The following is a 26,680-nucleotide window of genomic DNA, read 5'->3' on the forward strand; positions in this document are numbered from 1 at the left end:
GGCATTTTTTTTTAAAATGGAATATGCTTCATCTATTTTCATTTCCAGAGATGTCAAGGATTTCTGATTAAGGCCAATTAGGAGTCTCATAATTTGAATGGAACTCTGGGTACAGATGTCTTACCATGTAGTAATAAAATCAATATAGGTTATAGGAAAAGATGGAGTTGTTTCCTAAATCCGTGAAGTATCATTTTTTTCAAAATCTAATTCTCTAGGAAAGCCTTCTTCCAACATTTTTTAATTCTTTTGTGGAGAAGCCGCTGAATAGTTGTCTGTAACTCGCTTACATTTCTATGATCCTCAGAAGTCGAGGGAGCCATTGGAATATTAAAAATGCACTATTTGTGATTGCCTGATAGATTCCTCAACTCTGAAGTTCATTTTGAGACAATGAATTCATTGTATAATAATTCATTAAAAATATATATATATATATATATATATATATATATATATATATATATATATAAAAAAGTTGTTTAAATAATTACTACACACAATTACTACACACAAATAGCCACTAGGTGGCACCACATGACCATGAATACACATTTGTTGTAATATAAAGTTAAAGTGAATGCAGAACCATGAGTAGTCCTGGGTGTATATTGCTCATAAATTCACTGGCCTGGTGGACATATTTAGTTTTAAAATATAACTTTTATTAATATCATTCTAAAATATGTGCACAGTTGTCTAACACTTCAAAGTTAGCCTTTCTGAGCTCCTCAAGTTTCCTAAGCTCAAATTAGTTTGTAAAGGGGATATTAATTCCTAGTCTGCATCTCTCCTAATATTATGCAAACAAGTAAAATGGATTTTAAGCTATATATACTTTTTTGCCATTATTTCATCATTTTTGGCAGATAAATTGAATTACACCTATTTAATCATATAAATTAGCTCCCCAATCTATATCATGTATATACCGCTTCCACCTTAATCTATGAAGATGTATAATACATTATTGTATTTATTCCCTACCAAAGGGTCTAGTGCATCATTAAAGTGAACCAGGATGACAATAGCCATCCCCACTCTTTAATGATATTTATATTCAATCCCAGTTATCCTCTACTGGGAATGAGTAGGTTTTCAGTGCTTTTAAGGTCACAACCATATATAGGGGAGTGATTGTAATGGACCCTTAAATTAGAGGCATTAAGTATTTAAAGGGATAGGAATTCACTGTACTGTATCTCTGAGAAGTGTCTTATAGGTCTCTTACAGTGAGAAGTGCATGTTGCTAATCCCTGCCTAACTGTCCCTGTATCTAGTAGCATAGATAAAGAGATCTGTAGAAAAAGTATTTCTAAAGTTCCTTTATGAGATGCTAATGAGCACAGGAACTAGTCGTAAGGGTGATAGGTGATTCTGCCCTCTTTGCATGTTAGGACACCCACAGGAGAGTGCTAACATGCTGTTCAATTCCCACTGCCCAGTATCATCAGCGGTGATGCGCATATCTGCGTCCCCTTATGACCACATCATTTTCTGAGCGTTGTGCATAATCAGAATTCACTGCACTTCCGGTCGTTAGCACTAGACTTCTCTGAAGCCAGGACGCATAGCATGCTAAGATGGCGGAATGAGTGCAGGAACTAACGTCCTTAAGACTAATCCCTGCACTCATTAGCATTTCATAGAGGTGTGCCGCCCCAGCAGCGGATCAAACCACTCAGATCCGGGGGTAGTGTACGTTCATGGCTCGAGGGTCTTTGGATCCGGGGGCTTAGAGGCCACACTCAAATGTAATGGGGGTATTTACAGGGGAATTGGTATAGTTCGTGACACCACCCTTGGTGTGCGGAAATTGGGAGTACCGCCGCTGCCGTTGGGAGTACCCGGGGTGATGGAGTGGGGCAGATAGGTGACGTTGCCCTCCACGGGTAGGGATAGGCCCCGGGACTCTGGATGGGGATGCGGGAACACAGTGCAGGGGTCAGTTGGGTACTCACTCAGCAATGAAGCAGATGCTGACAACAAGGTAAACCAAGTCTCTGAATGCCGCTGCCTCTCAAAGGGGAGCTCATCCGGGTCCCGTCCCCTGCAGTGTTGCTGGTGGTCTTTAACCTGCCTCCTGGCACTACATTTTAGAGTGTCCGTTGTGGTCCAGTAGTTTGGAGCTATCCGGACCCCGCTCCCCACTGTGGCTAAGTGGAGGAGCCTGCTCTGAGGGCTCACGCTTTGGATTTCAGTGGGCCACTTGTTTGGAAAGCCCTATCCCCCTCGTTGCGCTAGTGCCCCGATTCTGGAGCTGGTGGGAACAGTCCATAAAGGCTCCATTCTCCTCATGTTAATTGCCGGGTTGCATACAGCTTCTCCCTGACCTAGGATCCATTCACCCCACCATGCCTTCAGCCCCAGACTGGTGATTGGGCCCAGGCTGCTGACCGTCCACCAGACTGGTCCTGGCACCTAGCCTCAATCCCCTGCGACCTGGGGTCCGACTCCTTTAGGTCCAAACCACTGCCTGCAACCTAGGATTCTCCTCCTCTGGGAGCTCCAACTCCCAGCTTCCTCTCACTTTGCTCCCTTGGAGCCAACTCCTCACTGGGGAGCTCCTTCTCCCAGCTCCTCTCTCACTGAGAGCTACTTCTGTTCTGCCGGTCAGCTCTGCTCTGCACTCACTCCCTCGCTGACTTTCCCCCTTCCACCACTCTGTCTGATCCCCAGGTGGACTGCCCTATTCCTGCTTAAGCAGCCCACTAGTGTGCCTGACAGGTGTGGTGCAAGGTGTCACTAGGATTTGTGAATGTTGATGGAGGCAACACTGCAGGATAGAGAGAGACCCAGAACCCCAGAATGGGGGGTTGAATACTGCACGGGTAAAAAAGTTTGTGCAGTACCATGTGACGACCTGAATAGTCCAGGGGCGTCACAAAGGATCTTTAGAAATACTTTTTCTAAAGATCTCTTCATCTATGCTACTAGATACAGGGACAGTTAGGCAGGCATTAGCAATATCCATCTGTGGTGCCCCTGCGGCTTCAGGCACCACAGGGTACTGCACTTTACTCGAGGTGCAGTATTCATCTCGGATACGGATGGGGTCATCACCGGTAAACTACCACAACACACAACCCGAAGCTCAGTCACTGGGACTGAGCCAGGGTAGCGCCAGGGGTGGCCATCATGAGGTATGGGACCTCTTGCCTACTAGTTCAGCAACCCGGGAGGCGGGGTACCTGAGGGGAAGTGAGGAGCCATCTCACACAGCAGTTAGTTAGCTCCAGGCGCGACAAACTCTAGATCAAACTCAGGAGGAGACGTAGCAGGACACTGAGCAGAAAGGGGCCCATGGTCAGGAGCTGGAGGCTCGACCCGGGTTCTTAGGAAGAAATCCTAGCGTTCGCAGAGAGTGCAGAAGGCACCTGTGACCCGTTCCACGGCCCAGGAGATGGGGTGGAGGGAAGACCACTGGAAAGGACACACAGAAGGAAACACCGGCCTTGACCTCTAAACTATCCAGGATCGGCCGGAGCCCATCACAGTGGAGTTCAGCAGTCCAATGGCGGTGACTTCAGTAGGTAAAGAACTTGAACTGCACCCTCTGTGTCATCCCATCATTACCGGCGCTTGCATCATTGCGTGCCTGCACCATAGGTGACTACTACTCCCATTATCCTCCCTGGGGCCTGAGCTCTGCATGTGGAGAGCTGTACCATCTGAGCTGCGTCATCATCCGCCCCAAGCAAAGCACCCACAGCGGCAGCTCCCATATTGGCCGCATACCAAAGCTGGCATCACGAATAACTACTCCCATCATCCCTATCCCCATCTTTATTGACACCAATGAGGTCACGGAACTGGGCCAGGCCGCTATGACATCCCAAACTGACACCGTCCTGGTGACGAGTGTCCTCCAAGAGCTCATGGGTGCATCACACCCAGAACTGCTCATTGTTCTGGGTGCATATTGGACCCATCAGGTTTCCTTTAATGGTACCTAAAGTGCCTTCTTCCAGGAAAGTGGCTAACAACTCAACTTCATTGTTGTATTGTTATTTAATTTATTGGCTATTACGTCATGTGCAATTTATGATTAATTACTAGATTGGATTTTTTTTATGACAAATCGATAATAATTCTATTTATTTATACATGTGCCTTTACCATTACCATTACTATTAACTTCATATTACAACAAATGTGTATTCAGTATCATGGTAATGTGGTGCCACCTAGTGGCTATTTGTGTGTAGTAACTAATGAAGCATTTTTTTTATATATTTTAATGAACTATTCAATAAAATAAAAGTTTACGCAACATATAACATGCTCAATGGCACTTCTATATGTAGGTTTATATATTTAGTATTATATATTTAAATAATATTTATTTTAATCCTGGAGTGGGTGATGAAGCTCAGTCAACTCTTGTGTTTTCCTGGATCTAAATTCTTTTATTGTGTGAGAATGGCTGCACCCAGTCATCTATTTGATACAACCTTGGATTCCTAATCTCCTTGCCTACATTATGTTGCTGTCAGATGAGGTAGCAAAAACCTCCTGACAGATTCCCTTTAAGTGGTGATATGGATGTAATGCAGATATGAAAAACAGATATACGGAACATAATGTGGATGTAAAAACATCAGTTTCTTTAGGACAACAAATGTATGATTTTGCATGCATTAATCTGAACTCTGTCTAAAGCAGACCCCACACTTCAGAGCACTTCTCTATGTACTTGGACAATAGCTAAATTAGGTTTTTTATTGTGTTTTATCTTTCTTTTCATGCTTCGTTTTTTGTCTCTTTTTGATATGTCTTATTTCAAATTATCCGAGTTTTCGAGAATTTGATAAAATGGGGTGTGCAGCCTATACTGACCCGTGACTAGGACAGGCTGTAGTCTGAAATACCAAGGACGTCATTTTACCTCATCCTCAGAAAACCCCTTTAAAGTGCTATCCCATCAACTTTGCTGGAACTGTATGATGCTTCCTGCTCTTTGCGTAACAAGGAATACATAGCTTCAAAATCTCATAAAAATGTATTGTGGGAACTTAGAATGGTCATCCGGGACTTTGCTTCTTTTTACTATTGAGCTAAGAACTTAAACCTATCCGGTGCCCTATACTCTCTAACTCAGCAGCATTGTAACCTGTATGGCCAAAATTCCCTCCCTAACCAGCCCTATATAATGCTATTCACAAATATGAATGTTTAAAAAAAATACTTAGACCCTCCACTGTCCCTATGCTAATTAGGCCTGTGACTCATCACAGGCGTGTTAGTGCTATTGACTAGTCAGTCCTTTCTCCATGTTATTATGCCCCTGTGGTCATGATAACATTATTTCTACGAGCCAACATCACTGCCAGCTCCAGGAAATCTTGGTAATAAATGTGGCTCATTTCAGCTACAATGATGATATGCCTTTGATGCTGGCTGTACATTTCTCGGCATCACTGAGCACACAGCGTATGACCAGAAGAGCAGAAGATGGCTCCCGTACACGTCTTCTGAACTTCCGGTCATGTCCAGTGTGCCCAATGAAGCCAGGAAGCGTACAGCCAGCTTCAAAGACAAACTAACGCTGCAGAACTGGGCCTTGTTCATGCAATGGATTTTCAGGAGTTAATGGCGCGTGATAATATAGCAAAATGGCCGATTACTCGGGGGAAACCAACGCCCCTGCGACTAGTCAAAGCCTTAATTAGCATATTGAAAACAAGATTTATAATTTTTTTTTAAAAAAACATTTATATTAGTGAATAGCATGAATAAGGGCTGGATAGGGAGGGAATTTGGCTATACAGGTTACAAAGCTGCTAGGTTTGAGGGCATAGGGACCTGACAGGTTCCTTTCAAAGTTGGTAACTCCCTTTCTGTTCTGCCTGGCTTTGATCTTTGCTGGCTCAGAATGGTCATGACTAGGGATGATCGAATACCAAAATATCCGCTTTGACGATTATCTGACGAATATATCGGCACTATTTGACTAATCGCGAATATTCGATGCGCAATGTAAGTCTATGGTAAACTCAAATAATTTCACGTTGGACATAGCGGCAAGCTGTGGTGACTGAGGAAAAGGTTGAAATGGATGGGAAAAGGGTGAAACAGTATGGGCACAGCCTGTAGAAGATGCCTGACTGCATTTCTGGTGTCTTGGAATTACGTGCTCAGAGCAGCACGCGACGTTTACGTAGTCACCAGAACAGCTCTCAAACCAAAGTAATCGCTTTTTTGACAAACAGAACACAGTTCTTTCTGTCTATCTCTCTGTCGGTCTCTCCCTCTCCCCCCCTCTCTCGTACTCACCGATCACCGTGGCGTGGCGCTGCACGCTATCACACTGCTCCAGCGGGTTCTCCTGCTTTTGAAAATGTTGACTGCTCATCATTCCATCTCGTATTCCCTGCTTCCCCCGCCCACTGGCGCCTACGATTGGTTGCATTAAGACGCCCCCCCCCGCTGAGTGACAACTGTCTCACTGCAACACCAATCACAGGTCTATGTAGTGAAGTAAAATAAATAAATAAGTAAAAAAAGAGGCGTGCTATCCCCACAAATTTTGATACCAGCCAAGATAAAGCCACACGGATGAAGGCTGGTATTCTCAGGATGGGGAGCCCCACCTTATGGGGAGCCCCCAGCCTAAAAATATCAGCCAGCAGTAGCCCAGAATTGACGCATCCATTAGATGTGACAGTCCCAGGACTCTACCCGGCTCATCCCGAATTGCCCTGGTGCGGTGGCAATTGGGGTAATAAGGAGATAATGGCAGCCAATAGCTGCCACTAGCTCCTAGGTTAATCATGGCAGGCGTCTATGATTAACCTGTAAGTGAAAGTGAATAAACACATACACCCGAAAAAATCCTTTATTTGGAATAAAAGAGAAAAAAACACCCTCTTTCACCACTTTATTAAAATCCCCAAATACCCCTCCAGGTCTGGCGTAATTCTCACGAGGTCCCGCGACACATCCAGCTCTTTGACATGAAGCTGACAGGAGCAGCCGTGGAACACCGCCGCTCTCTGTCAGCTCCACGCAGCAACTGAAGTGAGCCGCGCAATCAGCGGTGACGTCACTCAAGCACTCAGGTTACCCGCAGCCACAGCTCTCAGGTGGAGGACTGCAGCTGGCCGTGAGTGACGGCACCACTGATCGCGTGGCTCACTTCAGTTACTCAGGGGATTTGCGGTCACCAATGAGTCCTTCACCTGTGATCCAAATCAGACCACGGCGCACAGACAGATCTGCGCGTTGACAATGAAGTCAGGTGAAGTTCATCCGAGTTCATTCTGATCGCGCAGCTCTGTCTCACAGCTTGCCATGTTGTATGGGGATATAGCAGGCCGAGTGGGACCGCACTGTCAAAAATGCATTCAAAACGCTGATCGGGAATATTTCCACTCACTGACAGCAAGCAGAGATGGTGGGGAATGTTTCCATTCACTGAAAGCAAGCAGATGTGTTGTGGAATATTTCCATTTAATGACAGCAAGCAGAGATGATTGGGAATGTTTCCACTCACTGAAAGCAAGCAGACGTGTTGTGGAATGTTTCTATTCAATGACAGCAAGCAGAGATGATTGGGAATGTTTCCACTCACTGACAGAAAGCAGAGATGGTGAGGAATATTTCCAGTCACTGACAGCAAGCTGACATGTTGGGGAATGTTTTCATTCACTGACAGCAAGCAGACGTGTTGGGGAATGTTTCTATTCAATGACAGCAAGCAGAAATGATGGGGAATGTTTCCATCCACTGACAGCAAGCAGACGTGTTGGGGAATGTTTCCATTCAATGACGGCAAGCAGAGGTGATGGGGAATGTTTCCACTCACTGACAGCAAGCAGAGATGGTGGGAAATGTTTCCATTCACTGACAGAAGCAGGGATGGTTGGGAATATTTCCAGTCACTGACAGCAAGCTGACATGTTGGGGGAATGTTTCCATTCACTGACAGCAATCAGATGTGTTGGGGACTTTTCTATTCAATGACAGTAAGCAGACGTGTTGGGGAATGTTTCTATTCAATGACAGCAAGCAGAGATGGTGGGCAATGTTTCCATTCACTGACAGCAAGTAGAGATTGTGGGGAATGTTTCCATTCACTGATAGCAAGCTGAAATGTTGGGGAATGTATCTATTCAATAACAGCAAGCAGAGACGATGGGGAATATTTCTATTTATTAACAGCAAGCAGAGCATAGAGCATGGCTGGTTGGATAAACTTCACCCAACTTCATTGTCATGGCGCGGCTCTGTCTCTGTGCCACGGCCTGATTTACGATCACAGGTGAAGGACTTACCAGTGACCGCAAATCCCCTGAGTGACTGAAGTGAGCCGCGCGATCAGCGGAGCCGTCACTAAGGTGACCCGCGGCCAGCTGCAGTGCTCCACCTGAAAACAGTGGCCATGGGTAACCTGAGTGACGTCACCGCTGATTGCGCGGCCTTATTCAGTTGCTGCGTGGAGCTCACAGGAGCGGCGGTGTTCCACGACCACTCCTGTCAGCTTCATGTAGCAGAGCTGGATGCAACGCTGGACCTCGAGAGAATTACGCCAGACCTGGAGGGGTATTTGGGGATTTTAATAAAGTTGTGAAAGAGGGTGTTTTTTTTGTATTTTATTCCAAATAAAGGATTTTTTCGGGTGTATGTGTTTATTTACTTTCACTTACAGGTTAATTATTGGGGGTGTCTCATAGACGCCTGCCATGATTAACCTAGGACTTAGTGGCAGCTATGGGCTGCCATTAACTCCAATTCTGGGCGGCTGCTGGCTGATATTTTTAGGCTGGAGGGCTCCCCATAAGGTGGGATTCCTCATCCTGAGAATACCAGCCTTCAGCCATATGGCTTTATCTTGGCTAGTATCAAAATTTGGGGGGACCGCACGCCGTTTTTTTTAATTAATTATTTATTTATTTTACTGCACTACATAGACCCGTTCCCCGACGGCTGTGATTGGTTGCAGTGAGACAGCTGTCACTCAGCGAGGGGGCGCATCTGAATGCAACCAATCATAGGCTCCGGTGGGCAGGGGAAGAAGGGAATGCGAGATGGAATAATGAGCGTCCGGCTTTTTCAAAATCTGGAGAAGTCGCCAGAGCAGTGTGACAGCCGTGCAGCACCATGCCAGTGATCGGTCAGTGATCGGTGAGTATGAGAGAGGAAGAGACCGACAGACAGACAGAGAGACCGAAAGACCTGTGTTCTGTTTGTCAAAAAAGCGATTTATGGAGCTGCTAGCAGCTACTGGACACTGTGTTCAGCCTTTACAAGGACTATTTATTAGTTAGATCTAAGAACGCTCTCCCACACACAATACAGTCTATGTACACTGCCAGCTCCCTATGGCTGCGTGTTCACAAAATGGTCGCAGCCTTATATAGCCCCTATGACGCTGTGCAGCCAACCCAATTACAGTAACACCACAACAAAGATGGCTGCGGCATTACTGTGAGGGCAAGCAACATCAGATGTGTTCATTGGTTGGAAAACAGGCGCCAGGAAGTTAGAAATGAAAATGAAAGTATTGGAGCGGATGTTGTTTTATCCTTCGGATACCGAATGGTGCGAATACCCTGTTATCCCTCGGATACCGAATAGTGGCGAATACATTCGCTTATCCCTAGTCATGACCAATCCTGACGACCATTCTGCGATTTCCGGTGATGACATGTCAACTGAGCAGCTTTCTATTTTCCACTGTACTCTGTTGATGAGGCTTCTTTGTCATTGTCATGCTGATTGACAGCTGGCTCCCTGTTGCCTGACTGCATGGAGCGAGCTGTCAATCAAAATGATGATGGCTGTGATTCCTTCGAAAGAGCACAGTGGAAAATAAGAAGCTGCTCGGTTGATATGACTTCACCGGAAGTTGCAGAATCGGTCATGATCATTCTGACCTGGCAAACATTGAAGCTATGCTGTTGACATGAGGTTTCATGAAGCAGCAGAATCATCAGCAGGAGTGGTCTGTGACCGCTATTGTGGCGCCCCTGACCTGGTCAGGCACCACTGAGTACTGCACCCATGCTGGGGACAGTACAATACAGGTAATCCAGAAGGCTGACAGGGGTGTGGAACACAGGCGCATAGTGATCAGGTCTCACACATGTACCCATGAGAGGACCCCTGGGGATCCCAGGAGGGGGCAAGCCTTCACCTTCACTGGAATAGTGGAGGGGGTAGAGCCTCCATCTCCTCTCAAGGGGTGTGGTAAGAGAGTCTGGTTGCTAGGTGGCGTAGGCAAGAACAGGAGAGGAGGGGCAGTGAGTCAGTTAGAGCAGAGAACTCCATAGGGCTCAGTGAGGAGCAGACCTGTGGGGCTGTTGCTGTCTAACAGCGCCCGCGCAGTGGCTACAGACGGGGGAGAACGGTCAACTAGGAGTGCTGCCTGAAAGCCAGCTTCAGCTAGCGAGTGCAACGGAGTGGGAAGTAAGGAGACTGCTAGAGAGCACCAGGCCCAACCGGGTGGCAGATCCCGAAGCGAGGATAGATTCACCTTTCCCTGCTAAACCTGCCGGTGTGGGGCTCTTACAGCCCACACCACAACAACCAAAAGCCGCAGCCACGTAACCGCAAGTAGGGCCCATAGGTCACAGGAGGCAAGAGGCTGGAGTGGCCTGGCCCGGGGAACAAGCACACGGCAAAACAAGAAGGGGAGAGAGGCTTGGAGCATCTTCCCTGGGTGACCCCCATAGGGACTCAAAGTCGGGGTCACCCCAAACCACCAAGGGCTAAGGAAGGCGAGTTTGTAGTCACCCTCATACAGTCAGCCTGAAGGATACCTGGTTCCCACCTGGTTCATCCCAGCTACGCCCGGGTTACTCACCCTGCCACCTGAAGTGAGTAAAAACCCTGAAAGACACTCTGCCTGTGTGTGGTCATTCTGCGACTTGTGGTACTACAGCTTTACAAAGGGCCCTGGGGCTTGCCTCACTCTCAGGAGGCTACTACACCCGACTGCACCCACCATCAGCCCCAGGTGCCTCCTAATCTGCAGTGGCGGTCCCCTCTGACCGCAAATCTGAGAGTGGCGTCACGATCAAAACTGAAGATTCCCTACCTGTGACCAGCACCAGCTACGTGGAGTCCCTGAAGGTATGCACTGATACAACACCTGCGGGGCTACACATCTGGCGTCACGAACAGGATAAAGACTAGACCTGTTGAGACAGGTGACCATGTGCCTGGGCGGTCCGCTTGAAAAATTGGACGCGCCGCCATATTGCCACCATGAAAAGCGCGCTGAAAAACAACAGCAGCCCGCGCTGGAAGAAGTTACCGCCCACGAAGAGGTGTGGCTACCCAGAGATCCCCTGCAGAGTTCTGACCTTGCCAGCTATGAGAGTGGAAGCGTCGAGAGACGGCGGGAAGGAAAGGAAGCCACAAGCCTGCTGCTGGGAGAGGAGCTGCTGAAAGAGGCAGAGCAGAAACTGGACAGCTTGTTACAGGAGGCAGCGAAGAGTCCACTGCTGGGAGATCGTGCAGAAGACGGCGCAGAAGAAATGGCGTCTGACCGCAGGAACCCAGAACCAGGCTCCGCTGCCTGGTGGTACCGAGAGCTGGCCCAGTTTTGCAACCGGCTGGAGACCCGGGTCGTGGAACAGATTCGGGAGGAACGGATGGAACTGCAGGAGATGACCGCGGCGGTTCGGGCCTATGAAGGGAGAGCTGCGCGCCGAGTGTCAGGCGGGACGGCGACGACGCAGACCCCAGTGCTACCAACAACGGGTGAGTCGAATGATGCCCCGGCCCGCGCAAGTGCCCCGACCCCTGCTGCCACGTCCGCGGTCCCTGAAGAGGCGTCCGGTGCGGCGACGCTGAAGCAGGCCGCAGCCACGCCAGGTGCGGCCCTCCAAGCCCCAGCGGCTGCAGCGATGCCCTGCTCGGCCCACCAAGACCCAGTCCCTGCAGCGATGCCAGGCGCGGCCCGCCAAGACCAGGCCGCCGCCATGCCAGGCGCGGCCCGCCAAGAAAAGACTACCTCAGCATTTACCCCGGCCTGTAAGGCCAGAGCAGATACCGCTCCCCGGTCCACAGAGGTTCCTGATAGGCAGCCCACGGTGGGTGAAGACCCTGCATATTGGCAGATGAAGGCTGACCTGGAGGCCAAATTTCCACAATGGTTGGTGAGCCAGTACATACCCCCTCCGCATATCCCAAAGAGTCTCCTGCTAACTCCTGCAGCAGCTACACCAAGGAATCCCTCACCTGGGCCGGCCGAAGAGCAGCCATCCCCGGCACTGCCACAGCTGGAGTGCCAGGAAGAACTAAGGGGGAGAGGAGGCCAGGAAGCAGAAGGGTTGACTCCGACTCCAGTGCCACCAGTAGCAGTTGTGTATTCAGAGCCGGAAATGCTGCCATACTCCCGCTGGGACGAGGCGGACCTGACCCCCTCTGCAGAAGAAGAGCTGCCTAAGAGCTTCACCTGGGAGCCCACAGGCATGGATCCAGCCCGCAAGACACGGCGCAGAAGAACACAGTTTGCTCCAGCACCACAGTCTCCTGAACAGAGAGCAGTCACCGCCAGAGACCTAAAGGAGAAGCGTTTGTTGAGAGAGTCCAAAGCCCAGGCTAGAGGACCCCTGTGTTATGGCGTAGTGGAAGACTTTAATCTGAGAAGCGGCTATGGATTCGTTGTAGCACCAGGAATAAAAGAAGGGATATTTGTAAACCGCAGAGATGTGAACGCTCATCTGCCAAGAGGACACCCTTGCAGAAATCTAAAGATGGGAGATTCCGTTCAGTTCACCCTGCATCAAGGCGAAAGAGGATTGTATGCTCTGGGCGTAACGCTATGTCCCAACAAACCTTACAGCCATCCCCTGCAACAAGAAAGACAAGAAAGACAAGAAAGACAAGAAAGACAAGAAAGACAAGAAAGACAAGACAGAGATAAAGAAACAGATACAGAAAAGGAATCAGATGCAGACCAAGAAAGGAAAGACACAGAACCTATAGATGAGGCAACCACAGATGAAGACAGAGACAAAGAGCAAGAAAGTCACAGGTGCCAGTGCCCAACGTGCCCTCGCCCTAGTGAAAAAGAGGAGTAAAGTAAAGTACAGAAAAGAAGTACAGAAGTTAAAGTTTTGAAAGTTTTGTTTGCAACGTTAACGTTAAAGAAATGCGCCCACAAAAACTATTGTGAGAAACAAACTTAAGGCTATGAACTTGCTATAGCCACAAACTCTCGCAGTGTAAATAGTTACACCAGTGGCACCACCACCAGGGCCAGCCTGTTTAGGGGCTTGGCTCGTCTGCAACCAGGGGGGCCCGTCCGTAGAAAAGGGCCTTGGCTCACCTGCGACCAGAGAGCACGCCTGTTTATGGGGCCTTGGCTCACCACCACAAAGAGGGTACCTGGTCAGTACCAACTGTGGAGGCCGCCTCTGCATCCTGCCAGAAGAGGCTGAAGGCGCGGATCCACCAGGCCAGGTATACCCTGAAACCACCAGCCCATGAAAGCCGCCTCTACATCCTGCCAGAAGTGGCTGAAGCCGCGGCCAACGGGAGAGGAAGATTGGAGGAAAGGTCTGGGGAAACGGATGGCCCAGACCTGGTTACCAACAGGACCGGTGACCTGCCTCCTGAGAGGGTTTTGGGTGGGTTAACGGACTTGTGGGTGGAGGGTGGTGATGTCTGATATCTGGTGGTTTTAAAAATGTTTTACATGTTTTAATGTTTTATGCATTTTAAAATGTTGTCTTGCAGCCCGAGGACGTGCTGGTGATAACTAAGGGGGAATGTGGCGCCCCTGACCTGGTCAGGCACCACTGAGTACTGCACCCATGCTGGGGACAGTACAATACAGGTAATCCAGAAGGCTGACAGGGGTGTGGAACACAGGCGCATAGTGATCAGGTCTCACACATGTACCCATGAGAGGACCCCTGGGGATCCCAGGAGGGGGCAAGCCTTCACCTTCACTGGAATAGTGGAGGGGGTAGAGCCTCCATCTCCTCTCAAGGGGTGTGGTAAGAGAGTCTGGTTGCTAGGTGGCGTAGGCAAGAACAGGAGAGGAGGGGCAGTGAGTCAGTTAGAGCAGAGAACTCCATAGGGCTCAGTGAGGAGCAGACCTGTGGGGCTGTTGCTGTCTAACAGCGCCCGCGCAGTGGCTACAGACGGGGGAGAACGGTCAACTAGGAGTGCTGCCTGAAAGCCAGCTTCAGCTAGCGAGTGCAACGGAGTGGGAAGTAAGGAGACTGCTAGAGAGCACCAGGCCCAACCGGGTGGCAGATCCCGAAGCGAGGATAGATTCACCTTTCCCTGCTAAACCTGCCGGTGTGGGGCTCTTACAGCCCACACCACAACAACCAAAAGCCGCAGCCACGTAACCGCAAGTAGGGCCCATAGGTCACAGGAGGCAAGAGGCTGGAGTGGCCTGGCCCGGGGAACAAGCACACGGCAAAACAAGAAGGGGAGAGAGGCTTGGAGCATCTTCCCTGGGTGACCCCCATAGGGACTCAAAGTCGGGGTCACCCCAAACCACCAAGGGCTAAGGAAGGCGAGTTTGTAGTCACCCTCATACAGTCAGCCTGAAGGATACCTGGTTCCCACCTGGTTCATCCCAGCTACGCCCGGGTTACTCACCCTGCCACCTGAAGTGAGTAAAAACCCTGAAAGACACTCTGCCTGTGTGTGGTCATTCTGCGACTTGTGGTACTACAGCTTTACAAAGGGCCCTGGGGCTTGCCTCACTCTCAGGAGGCTACTACACCCGACTGCACCCACCATCAGCCCCAGGTGCCTCCTAATCTGCAGTGGCGGTCCCCTCTGACCGCAAATCTTAGAGTGGCGTCACGATCAAAACTGAAGATTCCCTACCTGTGACCAGCACCAGCTACGTGGAGTCCCTGAAGGTATGCACTGATACAACACCTGCGGGGCTACACACTATGAGCTAAAAGAGATCGGTGCATGGCTGAACAAACAGATAACTAGCAACTGCCTTCTATAACATCTTAAGGCAACGTCACACTAAGCAACATCGCTAGCAACATCGCTGCTGAGGCACAACTTTTGTGACGTAACAGCGATGTTGCTAGCGATGTTGCTGTGTGTGACATCCAGCAACAACCTGGCCCCTGCTGTGAGGTCGCTGGTTGTTGCTGAATGTCCTGGACCATTTTTTAGTTGTTGCTGTCCTGCTGTGAAGCACACATGTGAAGCAAACATCGCTGTGTGTGACAGCGAGAGAGCAACAACTGAATGTGCAGGCAGCAGGGACCCGGCTTCTGCGGACGCTGGTAACTATGGTAAACATCGGGTAACCAAGAAGCCCTTACCTTGGTTACCCGATATTTACCTTCGTTACCAGCGTCCGCCGCTCTCACGCTGTCAGTGCCGGCTCCCTGCTCTCTGCACACGTAGCCAGAGTACACATCGGGTAATTAACCCGATGTGTACTGTGGCTAGGAGTGTAGGGAACAGGGAGCCAGCACTGGCAGTGTGAGAGTGGCGGACGCTGGTAACAAAGGTAAATATCGGGTAACCAAGGTAAGGGCTTCTTGGTTACCCGATGTTTATCAAGGTTACCACTGTCCGCAGAAGCCGGGTCCCTGCTCCCTGCACACGTAGCAGAGTACACATCGGGTAATTAACCCGATGTGTACTGTGGCTAGGTGTGCAGGGAGCCAGCGCTAAGCGGTGTACACTGGTAACCAAGGTAAATATCGGGTTGGTTACCCGATATTTACCTTAGTTACCAAGCGCAGCATCGCTTCCACGCGTGCTGCTGGCTGGGGGCTGGTCCCTGGTTGCTGGTGAGATCTGCCTGTGTAACAGCTCACCAGCAACCCGTTGTAGCGCCGCAACAGCGATCCCTGCCAGGTCAGGTTGCTGGTGGGATCGCTGGAGCGTCGCTTAGTGTGACGGTGACGGTACGTTTAGCCCCTTGAAAAAAATAAGCAAGGTCCTGGATAACCCCTTGAAGCTAAAGGTGTGAATCTAGTTGGGCAAATGTGTTTCATAAATGTTATATTGTAATAATATATTTGCTGTCTTGCATTTCCAAAAGCTTTTCTTATTTCTCTTTTTTGAAGACTTGTCAGAAAGCTGGGGTGCATCAGATTCAGACTCATCATGGGTGAGTAGTCATTTGGATTTTAAATATTGCAAACAGTAAATTTACAGAAGAAAAAATTAAGAAACATCAAGCTTTAGTTTGCTATGTGACAATTTTCTGATTATAGTTTTTTTTTTTGGTCACAAAACTGGATGCAAATCCTGATACCAGCAAAGTCAATGAGAATCTTGACGTTTTGTGAACATGTTGCTTATTTCCTTGCAAAATTGGTGCAGAAATAAAGCTGTAGCATGTCAATGCTTTCAGCGTTCTTGCACACTTTTTTCCACCCTAGAATGCATAGAAAAAATGAATGCAAAAAAATATAAAAAATGCAGCAAAACAAGGCAAAAAGGCTGCAAAAACATGTATTTTTCAGCCAAGAGATGTAGATTTGGTGCAGAAATTTCTGAAACCTAATACTCTTTGTGTGCAAATAGCCTAAAGATCAAGACCCTGGGACTCAGACAAACATTTCACTCATAAGCTTTATGAAGGAGTAATTGGGGTAGTGATTAGCAGACTTTTAAAGGGTTTCTCATCCAATAGGCCACAAGTGTGTGAATCAGATGCAATGCAGCTGTGCTTAGGGAGAAAGGATTGTCTGGAAAAAAGAAATGATTAGGGATGAGCGAGCGGTAAAATGCATCAAGTGCTCGATGCTCGGATCGAACATATTGAAATGCTCGGGTGAAGGACCGGCGCACCGAGCCCAATGTTAACCTATGGGAAACTTGTACATTTTTCCGGCGGCACCCCTAGCGGTCTGCAAAAAGCCTAAAAATGTCACAAATGTATAAAAACAGTGCTCAAATGACATGGGAGTAGCATGGAAAAGACCCCTGTAAGCATTTCTGACTCCCAGGTAACTGTTGTGAGCAATGTTGTCTGAGTATTAGGGGGAGGAAGAATCCTGTGTTCCTCCTCCCGTGTGATATGTGCGACATGCACTTTCGCTTAGTAGCGTATATGCGGCAGCTTCACTCTGTACATTCATGGCCAAGCAAAATCAAAAGTAAACAATAAAAAAAAAAATAGCATACTCACCTCTGCAGAGTCCCAGAACTCGTCCGATTGGCTCCAGGACTTCCCGGTAATCAGCTGATGCTGTCACCTCACAGCATAAGCTGATCGTTTAAGTACGGTCAAAAGCTGGCTTTTTACCACCCAGCCAGTTTAACTGATCAGCTGAGAGCATTATCTGATCATTAAAAGGGTGCTTTACACGCTGCGACATCGCTAACGATATATCGTCGTTAGTGACGCACATCCGGCGCCGTCAGCGACATCGCAGCGTGTGACACCATTCTCTGGAGCTCACAGCGAGGGGTCGTGCTCTATGGCCACTCACTGTGATCTTCAGATGTAGCAGAGCTGAATATCCGTGGGATCTCGTGTGGATTATGTCGGGCTTGCAGGGTTTTGGGGGTTAAAAAAGTGGTGAAGGAGGGTGTGTTTTTGTATTTTATTCCAAATAAAGGATTTTTCTGTGTCTGTGTTTATGTTCTGTCACTTATAGATTAGTGATGAAGGTATCTCATAGACGCCTGTGCTATCAAAAACCTATGGCTTATTAGCAGCTGTGTGATGTTATAAACCCCTCATCACCCCGATTGCCACCGCACCAGGGCACCGGGAAGAGCCGGTAAAGCTCCGGGATTGCCACATCTAAAGGATGCGGCAATACCGGGCAGCTGCGGGCTGAGAATACCAGCCCCCAGCTGGCTTCAACTTGGCTGAATATCAAAATTAGGGGGGACAGCATGTCGTTTTTTTAATTAGTCATTTAAATAAAAGAAAAAAGCCGCTTGCGGTTTCTCTTAGGCTAGAGTCACACTTGCGAGGGACTCGCACGAGTCTGACATCGCATTATCATTATCGGCACGGACGCACACTCTTCTGACAGGAGCGGGCTGCATGTGTTTATGTGTACATGTAAGCTCAAGTTCAGAGAGCGGCAAGCCGTGCTGGCTGATGTCATGCCAGACTTGCACGAGTCTGACATCACATCACCGGTATGCTCACCATACTGACCTGCAGACACTTGGACTGCTTTCCCCGCCCACCGGCCATCCTGGTGCCTGTGATTGGTTGCAGTCAGCTGACACGCTGCCACTCAGGGTGGGTGCACATTTCACTGTAACCAATTACAGGCGCAAAACAGTGAATATTGAATTTTTTTCTCCGGAAGGGAAAATCGTGACCCGGAAGGAGTTCGCTACCATGCCACCGCCTAGGTGAGTATACCTCGCACGCTCCTACCCCACCATCTCTTCCACCAATGTTTTTAATCTCCGGATTCTGGTCCCCATTGACTTATATGGGCACCGGATTCAGCCGGTCTCGTTTTTTTGCGAGTCCGATCAGCTCTAATTACTATAAATACACAGATAGGGCTTGCATAGGGTGCCAGTTACATAGGTCTGTGTGATGGACAGTGTCTGTCAGAGTCAGCATGTTACAACCTGTTGATGACATCCATACTATTAGATCAGGCGGGCTGTCCAGTACTATATAAGTGCACCCTACAGGACAGACACCCCAATGGGCCTGGCTGCATCGTGCATAAAAACATAAAAATGTACAATAAGATGAAAAATACATTTAGCATATGAGCTATTGGTCGATATTTTGGCCTAAATACGAAAGCTCACAATGCAAGTCAAGGTTACTCATTGTGTTGTGAATCTCTACACTAAAATCAAAAACTGATCACAGAAAAAAGGACAAATATACAGTCAGGGCCAGAAATATTTGGGCAGTGACACAAGTTTTATTTTAGCTGTTTACAAAAACATGTTCAGAAATACAATTATATATATAATATGGGCTGAAAGTGCACACTCCCAGCTGCAATATGAGAGTTTTCACATCCAAATCGGAGAAAGGGTTTAGGAATCATAGCTCTGTAATGCATAGCCTCCTCTTTTTCAAGGGACCAAAAGTAATTGGACAAGGGACTTTAAGGGCTGCAATTAACTCTGAAGGCGTCTCCCTCGTTAACCTGTAATCAATGAAGTAGTTAAAAGGTCTGGGGTTGATTACAGGTGTGTGGTTTTGCATTTGGAAGCTGTTGCTGTGACCAGACAACATGCGGTCTAAGGAACTCTCAATTGAGGTGAAGCAGAACATCCTGAGGCTGAAAGAAAAGAAAAAATCCATCAGAGAGATAGCAGACATGCTTGGAGTAGCAAAATCAACAGTCGGGTACATTCTGAGAAAAAAGGAATTGACTGGTGAGCTTGGGAACTCAAAAAGGCCTGTGCGTCCACGGATGACAACAGTGGTGGATGATCGCCGCATACTTTCTTTGGTGAAGACGAACCCGTTCACAACATCAACTGAAGTGCAGAACACTCTCAGTGAAGTAGGTGTATCTGTCTCTAAGTCAACAGTAAAGAGAAGACTCCATGAAAGTAAATACAAAGGGTTCACATCTAGATGCAAATAATTCATCAATTCCAATAATAGATAGGCCAGAGTTAAATTTGCTGAAAAACACCTCATGAAGCCAGCTCAGTTCTGGAAAAGTATTCTATGGACAGATGAGACAAAGATCAACCTGTACCAGAATGATGGGAAGAAAAAAGTTTGGAGAAGAAAGGGAACGGCACATGATCCAAGGCACACCACATCCTCTGTAAAACATGGTGGAGGCAACGTGATGGCATGGGCATGCATGGCTTTCAATGGCACTGGGTCACTTGTGTTTATTGATGACATAACAGCAGACAAGAGTAGCCGGATGAATTCTGAAGTGTACCGGGATATACTTTCAGCCCAGATTCAGCCAAATGCCGCAAAGTTGATCGGACGGCGCTTCATAGTACAGATGGACAATGACCCCAAGCATAGAGCCAAAGCTACCCAGGAGTTCATGAGTGCAAAAAAGTGGAACATTCTGCAATGGCCAAGTCAATCACCAGATCTTAACCCAATTGAGCATGGATTTCACTTGCTCAAATCCAGACTTAAGACGGAAAGACCCACAAACAAGCAAGACCTGAAGGCTGCGGCTGTAAAGGCCTGGCAAAGCATTAAGAAGGAGGAAACCCAGCGTTTGGTGATGTCCATGGGTTCCAGACTTAAGGCAGTGATTGCCTCCAAATGATTCGCAACAAAATATTGAAAATAAAAATATTTTGTTTGGGTTTGGTTTATTTGTCCAATTACTTTTGACCTCCTAAAATGTGGAGTGTTTGTAAAGAAATGTGTACAATTCCTACAATTTCTATCAGATATTTTTGTTCAAACCTTCAAATTAAACGTTACAATCTGCACTTGAATTCTGTTGTAGAGGTTTCATTTCAAATCCAATGTGGTGGCATGCAGAGCCCAACTCGCGAAAATTGTGTCACTGTCCAAATATTTCTGGACCTAACTGTATATACCAATAGTTAGTATATACTAATGTTAGGCTGCTTTCTATTTCTGTGATGTTTTTTAAATTTACGTCCTATTTTCTGTGCGCTTTATAGCACATTCACAATTCTACTAGTTTTAATTGGAAAAACTGACCTTTATAGAGCCAAAACCAAGTATTTAACATAAAGGGAAAGAGAGTATAAAAAAAACAGATACTAGGGCTCTTTTGAAAATACTTTTGTACAACAGGCACCAAAATAACCTGAATGTGTGGCTTTACCCTAAGGGCTCTTTCACATGTACGTGCAATTTGGTCCAGTTTTGGATCGCAATGCTCACAATGGCCGCTGCTCTCCCGATACAGCGTCACAGCTTCATATATTTCTATTAAGCTTTCCTGCTCGGGTTAGGAGAGCCGTAGCCATTCTGTGCATTGTGATCTGACTTCGTACCGAATTGCTCGGTCCTGTGAAAGAGCCTTAAGGCTATGTCTGCACTTTGCGTTGTCCTAGTTGCAGTTCTAAACGCATCCTTTGGCAGAAATTGCTTTTGCCAAAGTTGCTTTTGACCACTAAATTGCGATAAATACGCATGCATTTTTACGGCGTTTTAGCCGCGTTTTTAGCGCTTTTTACATGCTTTTCCATTGCGTTTAGACAGATGCGCTTTGAACATAAAGATACTGCTAAATAAAGTTTAAACAGTCAAACACAATGAAAAAAAGGGGAAAAAAAGGAACACAATTATTGAAATCATAACGAAAATAGTTATATTTCATATAATTATAGCGGGTTTTATACTTTTTAAGACTAAAAACTGGAATTTTGATGTTTCTTGCTTTTTTCAACTTCTCATTGACTTCAATGTTACCAAAACGCAGCCCAAATGGCAAAAACAATTGACATGCTGCTTCTTTGAACGCAGAGTTTTTGCCCAAAGTTATGCAAATTAAAAGCTGCATTTGGAAACGCAAAGTGCGGACAGAAAATCCACATTTTCCACAGAGTTTGCAGGAAAATCAAAACGCATGCCTTTTGGCATGAAAACGCTGCAGTTCAAAACGGACCTAAAAAGCACCTGAAACGCAGGTACATGACCACTGAGGAAGGATTCTCCGGTCGTGATGGTTTACCATATCCCCCCAACGTAACCTAATAAATAACACACCGACTGCATGCGACTTTGGTTAAACAAATTGGCCACAGCAGCCTTTATTACCTATTATTAACATTCTAACACCAGGGGGCGCCGTCCAACGGGCGACCCCAAACAAATAATAATAGGTAACACATAAATAATACACTGTACAAGTACCCTATGTAGGCCCGGTCCAGAAACCCTTTCCTACACCAAATCCCTGGCCGCAACACTCCGACCCAGAGATGAGGTATTAATCACCCCACGGATTAATACCCCCCAAACTTTGCAGAACCCCGTGCCTGCAATTTACCGGAACCCGGAGACACCATACCAAGACAGTGCCTCTCGGTCCAGCCACCAATCCCTTACAACCGCCTCTGGACCAGACCTACCTCCGCTGCTGCGACAGAACATATGACCCCACCAACTTAGTCTTCCTTTTGTTTTCTTTTTTCTTTTTTTTTTTTTTTATAACTTTCTTCAAACAGTTTATCCATTGAATTAATGTTTTATTGTTAAAACGACATAGCCGGAAAACACACACAAAACACAAGGGAGGGTGGGCGGGAATCCTTCGCCATCCGGAATCACAAGGGAAGGTAAGACCCCTCCCCTATAGCTTATATACTCCCCCCCCCTCCCCTATAGGGACCCTTTTCCACCAATCCCCTACGATGCCCCATAATCCCCTTATTTCACTTTATTAACCCCCTCACTCCCTCCCTTCCCTTTGGTCATGTCGCCCCTCCCCCCTATGGGGTCCATGGCTTTCTTGACCACTGAGGAAGGATTCTCCGGTCGTGATGGTTTACCATATCCCCCCAACGTAACCTAATAAATAACACACCGACTGCATGCGACTTTGGTTAAACAAATTGGCCACAGCAGCCTTTATTACCTATTATTAACATTCTAACACCAGGGGGCGCCGTCCAACGGGCGACCCCAAACAAATAATAATAGGTAACACATAAATAATACACTGTACAAGTACCCTATGTAGGCCCGGTCCAGAAACCCTTTCCTACACCAAATCCCTGGCCGCAACACTCCGACCCAGAGATGAGGTATTAATCACCCCACGGATTAATACCCCCCAAACTTTGCAGAACCCCGTGCCTGCAATTTACCGGAACCCGGAGACACCATACCAAGACAGTGCCTCTCGGTCCAGCCACCAATCCCTTACAACCGCCTCTGGACCAGACCTACCTCCGCTGCTGCGACAGAACATATGACCCCACCAACTTAGTCTTCCTTTTGTTTTCTTTTTTCTTTTTTTTTTTTTTTATAACTTTCTTCAAACAGTTTATCCATTGAATTAATGTTTTATTGTTAAAACGACATAGCCGGAAAACACACACAAAACACAAGGGAGGGTGGGCGGGAATCCTTCGCCATCCGGAATCACAAGGGAAGGTAAGACCCCTCCCCTATAGCTTATATACTCCCCCCCCCTCCCCTATAGGGACCCTTTTCCACCAATCCCCTACGATGCCCCATAATCCCCTTATTTCACTTTATTAACCCCCTCACTCCCTCTCTTCCCTTTGGTCATGTCGCCCCTCCCCCCTATGGGGTCCATGGCTTTCTTGACCACTGAGGAAGGATTCTCCGGTCGTGATGGTTTACCATATCCCCCCAACTTAACCTAATAAATAACACACCGACTGCATGCGACTTTGGTTAAACAAATTGGCCACAGCAGCCTTTATTACCTATTATTAACATTCTAACACCAGGGGGCGCCGTCCAACGGGCGACCCCAAACAAATAATAATAGGTAACACATAAATAATACACTGTACAAGTACCCTATGTAGGCCCAGTCCAGAAACCCTTTCCTACACCAAATCCCTGGCCGCAGCACTCCGACCCAGAGATGAGGTATTAATCACCCCACGGATTAATACCCCCCAAACTTTGCAGAACCCCGTGCCTGCAATTTACAGGAACCCGGAGACACCATGCCAAGACAGTGCCTCTCGGTCCAGCCACCAATCCCTTACAACCGCCTCTGGACCAGACCTACCCCCGCCACAGGACAGGACACGTGACACCTTACGTGGCCTGGACCTGCCACACACCCAAGGCTTGCTCCACACCCTCACGCAAACCCAAGGCCCATAGATCTTAACCAATGTCATTAAGGTGAACCCCATCACCCCTCCTAAACTGCCACTTCGGCGACTCCAGATCTACATGCCGTACCACAACACCGCCATTTCTTCTCACAAAACGAGCAATCACCCTGTTCACTTGAGCCCGGGCGTGATTCAGCTTCTCAACCGACCGCGCCCCCCTCCACACCAATCTGGCCACAATATCTGACCACACCACTATCAAACCTGGATACTTAGTCCATAAACGTAATAAATCAATCTTAATGTCCCTGATCAAGTCCCGGGACGCCCGCGCACCCAAGTCATTCCCCCCCAAGTGTAAAACCAACACGTTCGGAGGTCTATCTACCCTACAATAATACTCAAACTCCGGCACGACCCGGCTCCATTCCATGCCCTGCACGCCGATCAACTTGACCGACGCCACCGATCTGTCCAGGCCCAGCTGCCGACCATTCGGGCGAGCGTCGGCCCGACGAGCCCCCCAGAACACGAAAGAGTGCCCTAGAATCCATATCAGGCAACTTCCTACAATAAAGGAAACAATTTTAATAAACAAAATATCCCCACTCCCCAATACACGCAAAGGAACAATCAACCTACGGCAAACCAACCGACTCAAACACATCCCTCAACGAGACAACAACTGTGGGTGCACATAACCCTTAAAACGAGGGGACTCCCAACGACCAATCCGTCTCACCATGTCATCTCCCAGGCCCCAACGCGAAGCCTCCGTAGCCGCCCCAATCCTGAAGGAATGGGACCCAAAATCCTCCGGGCACTCCCCCGCCCAGCGCAAACAACTTCGCAACACTGCCACAAACTGGTAACGAGACAACCACCTACCATCCTCGTGCCATAACAGCGGGCCCGGAAGACCGCCCCGCAAACTGCAAAACTTGCTCACCACCTGCATCGGGCACAACTCCTCCCCCGGCACCGCATACAGCACAACCAACCTGCCTCGACCAATCTGGTCCGTTTTTGACCGCCGAAGCCGACACTCCACTCTCCATCCCACTACTGCCACGTCCTCAGACAGCAAACCACCCACTTTTACCCTGGACGAGCTTACCAATTCCCCGATTCTAAAAGCCCCAAAAGAGGCTAACACAAAAGCAGTTCCAAAAAGCACCCTCTCATACCCTGAGACACAGATTACCCTCAAACCATCCACCAACCGCTGTAACAACTCAAATAAAATGGGCCGCTTAGTGTCCCGTTCCTTCACCCCTTTTCGAAAACCTTTCAAGGCCTGCTGCACCCGAAAATCCCGCGACACGTCTCGCTCGCCCCTGACCTTCAACCAAAAGGCAACAGCCGCCACCCTAAGGGCTACCGCCGATGCCGATCTCCCGGCCCTAAAATCCTCACTCACCAACGCCAGTAGTGCCAATAAATAATCCGCTCGCCCATTACCAAACATCTCACCTAACACTACCTGCCACTCAACCCACACTTTAGCATAACGGCACCAAGTCACCTCAGTCACCGAATTCCGAATCAAACCCATAATCACTGCCTCACCAGGCTCCACAAGTCCTCTGGACACACCGCTCCGATCTCGTCCGCCCCCGGCATCAACTCCCGAAACCTGCGAAACTGAAAACGAGATAAAGCGTCAGCCACCCCGTTGTCAACCCCCGGTACATGTTTTGACACCACATGAATGTTCCACAGTAAGCATTTGAGCACCAAATGCCGCAGATACGCCACCACAGGCCCAGACTTTGCTGACAAGCTGTTAATTGCATGCACGACCGCCTGATTGTCGCAGTGAAAACACACTTTCCGTCCAGAAAATTGTGACCCCCACAACTCCACTGCCACCACGATTGGGAACAACTCCAGCAGAGCCAGAATTTTAACCAGGCCACCCTGCCGCCATTCCTAAGGCCACCTCCCGACACACCAGTGCCCTTGAAAAATTGCGCCGAAACCCGCCGACCCGGCCGCATCCGTTTACAGTTCCAGCGCACCGTTGGGCACCACCTTCTTCAACCACAAAGCTCGGCCGTTAAAACGCCGCAAGAAGATATCCCAAACCACCAAATCTTCCTTGATCTCCCGCATGACCCGCACAAAGTGCCCTGGGGAACGTACACCTGCTGTAGCAGTAGCCAACCTCCTGGCAAACACACGCCCCATCGGCATAATCCTGCATGCAAAATTCAGCTTCCCAAGCAACGACTGCACCACCTTAAGCCGCACTTTCTTTGCCGCCAGCATTGCTGCTACTGCGCTCCGCAAATCCGCAATTTTTTCTTCCGGCAACCTACACTCCATCGCCAAAGAGTCAATTTCAATCCCCAGGAATCGCATAACCGGCACCGGCCCCTCAGTTTTTTCCCGCGCCAAAGGTATCCCAAAATGATCCGCCACCTTCTGCAAGGTAAACAACAAACCAACGCAAACCATGGAACCCGCCGGCCCAACACAAAGAAAGTCATCCAAGTAATGGATAATAGAGGACAAGCCGGACACGTCCCGCACCACCCACTCGACAAAGGAACTAAACGCCTCAAAATACGAACAAGAAATTGAATAACCCATAGGCAAACAACGATCAACATAAAACTTCCCACCCCACCAGCAACCCAGAAGATGCTGGCTCTCCGGATGCACCGGCAACAAACGAAACGCCGATTCCACATCCGCCTTTGCCATCAACGCACCACGCCCCGCCGCCCGCACCAAGTCTAGCGCCTTGTCAAACGAGACGTAATACACTGCCGACAATGCCGGCTCAATGCCGTCATTCACAGACGACCCTTCCGGAAATGAAAGATGGTGAATGAGCCGAAATTTGTTCGGCTCCTTCTTCGGCACCACCCCCAATGCAGATACCACCAGATTACTGCACGGCGGGCTCACAGGGCCTCCGACCGGAACCTCCCGCTGGGTCCTCCCCCGCCCGGGGGAGACCGCGGCCGCCGGGCGCAGTGCAGCTGATCTGAGGGACCTGGCAGTCACCGCCGGGCTCCCGCCGCCCCCCCTACTCTCC

General features: G+C 48.4%; 1 protein-coding gene across 1 annotated transcript in view; it reads left to right on the forward strand.

Annotated features, from left to right (window-relative positions):
* LCP2 (lymphocyte cytosolic protein 2) overlaps nucleotides 1-26,680 on the forward strand; it is a 365,493-nt gene that overhangs the window by 187,990 nt on the left and 150,823 nt on the right. The window contains exon 6 of the mRNA XM_075342299.1: nucleotides 16,023-16,066. Within this exon, the coding sequence (XP_075198414.1) occupies nucleotides 16,023-16,066 (44 nt within the window). The remainder of the gene's footprint in view (nucleotides 1-16,022; nucleotides 16,067-26,680) is intronic.

The sequence above is a fragment of the Anomaloglossus baeobatrachus genome, chromosome 4 (assembly GCF_048569485.1).
Source record: "Anomaloglossus baeobatrachus isolate aAnoBae1 chromosome 4, aAnoBae1.hap1, whole genome shotgun sequence".
In the NCBI taxonomy this organism is placed as follows: domain Eukaryota; kingdom Metazoa; phylum Chordata; class Amphibia; order Anura; family Aromobatidae; genus Anomaloglossus; species Anomaloglossus baeobatrachus.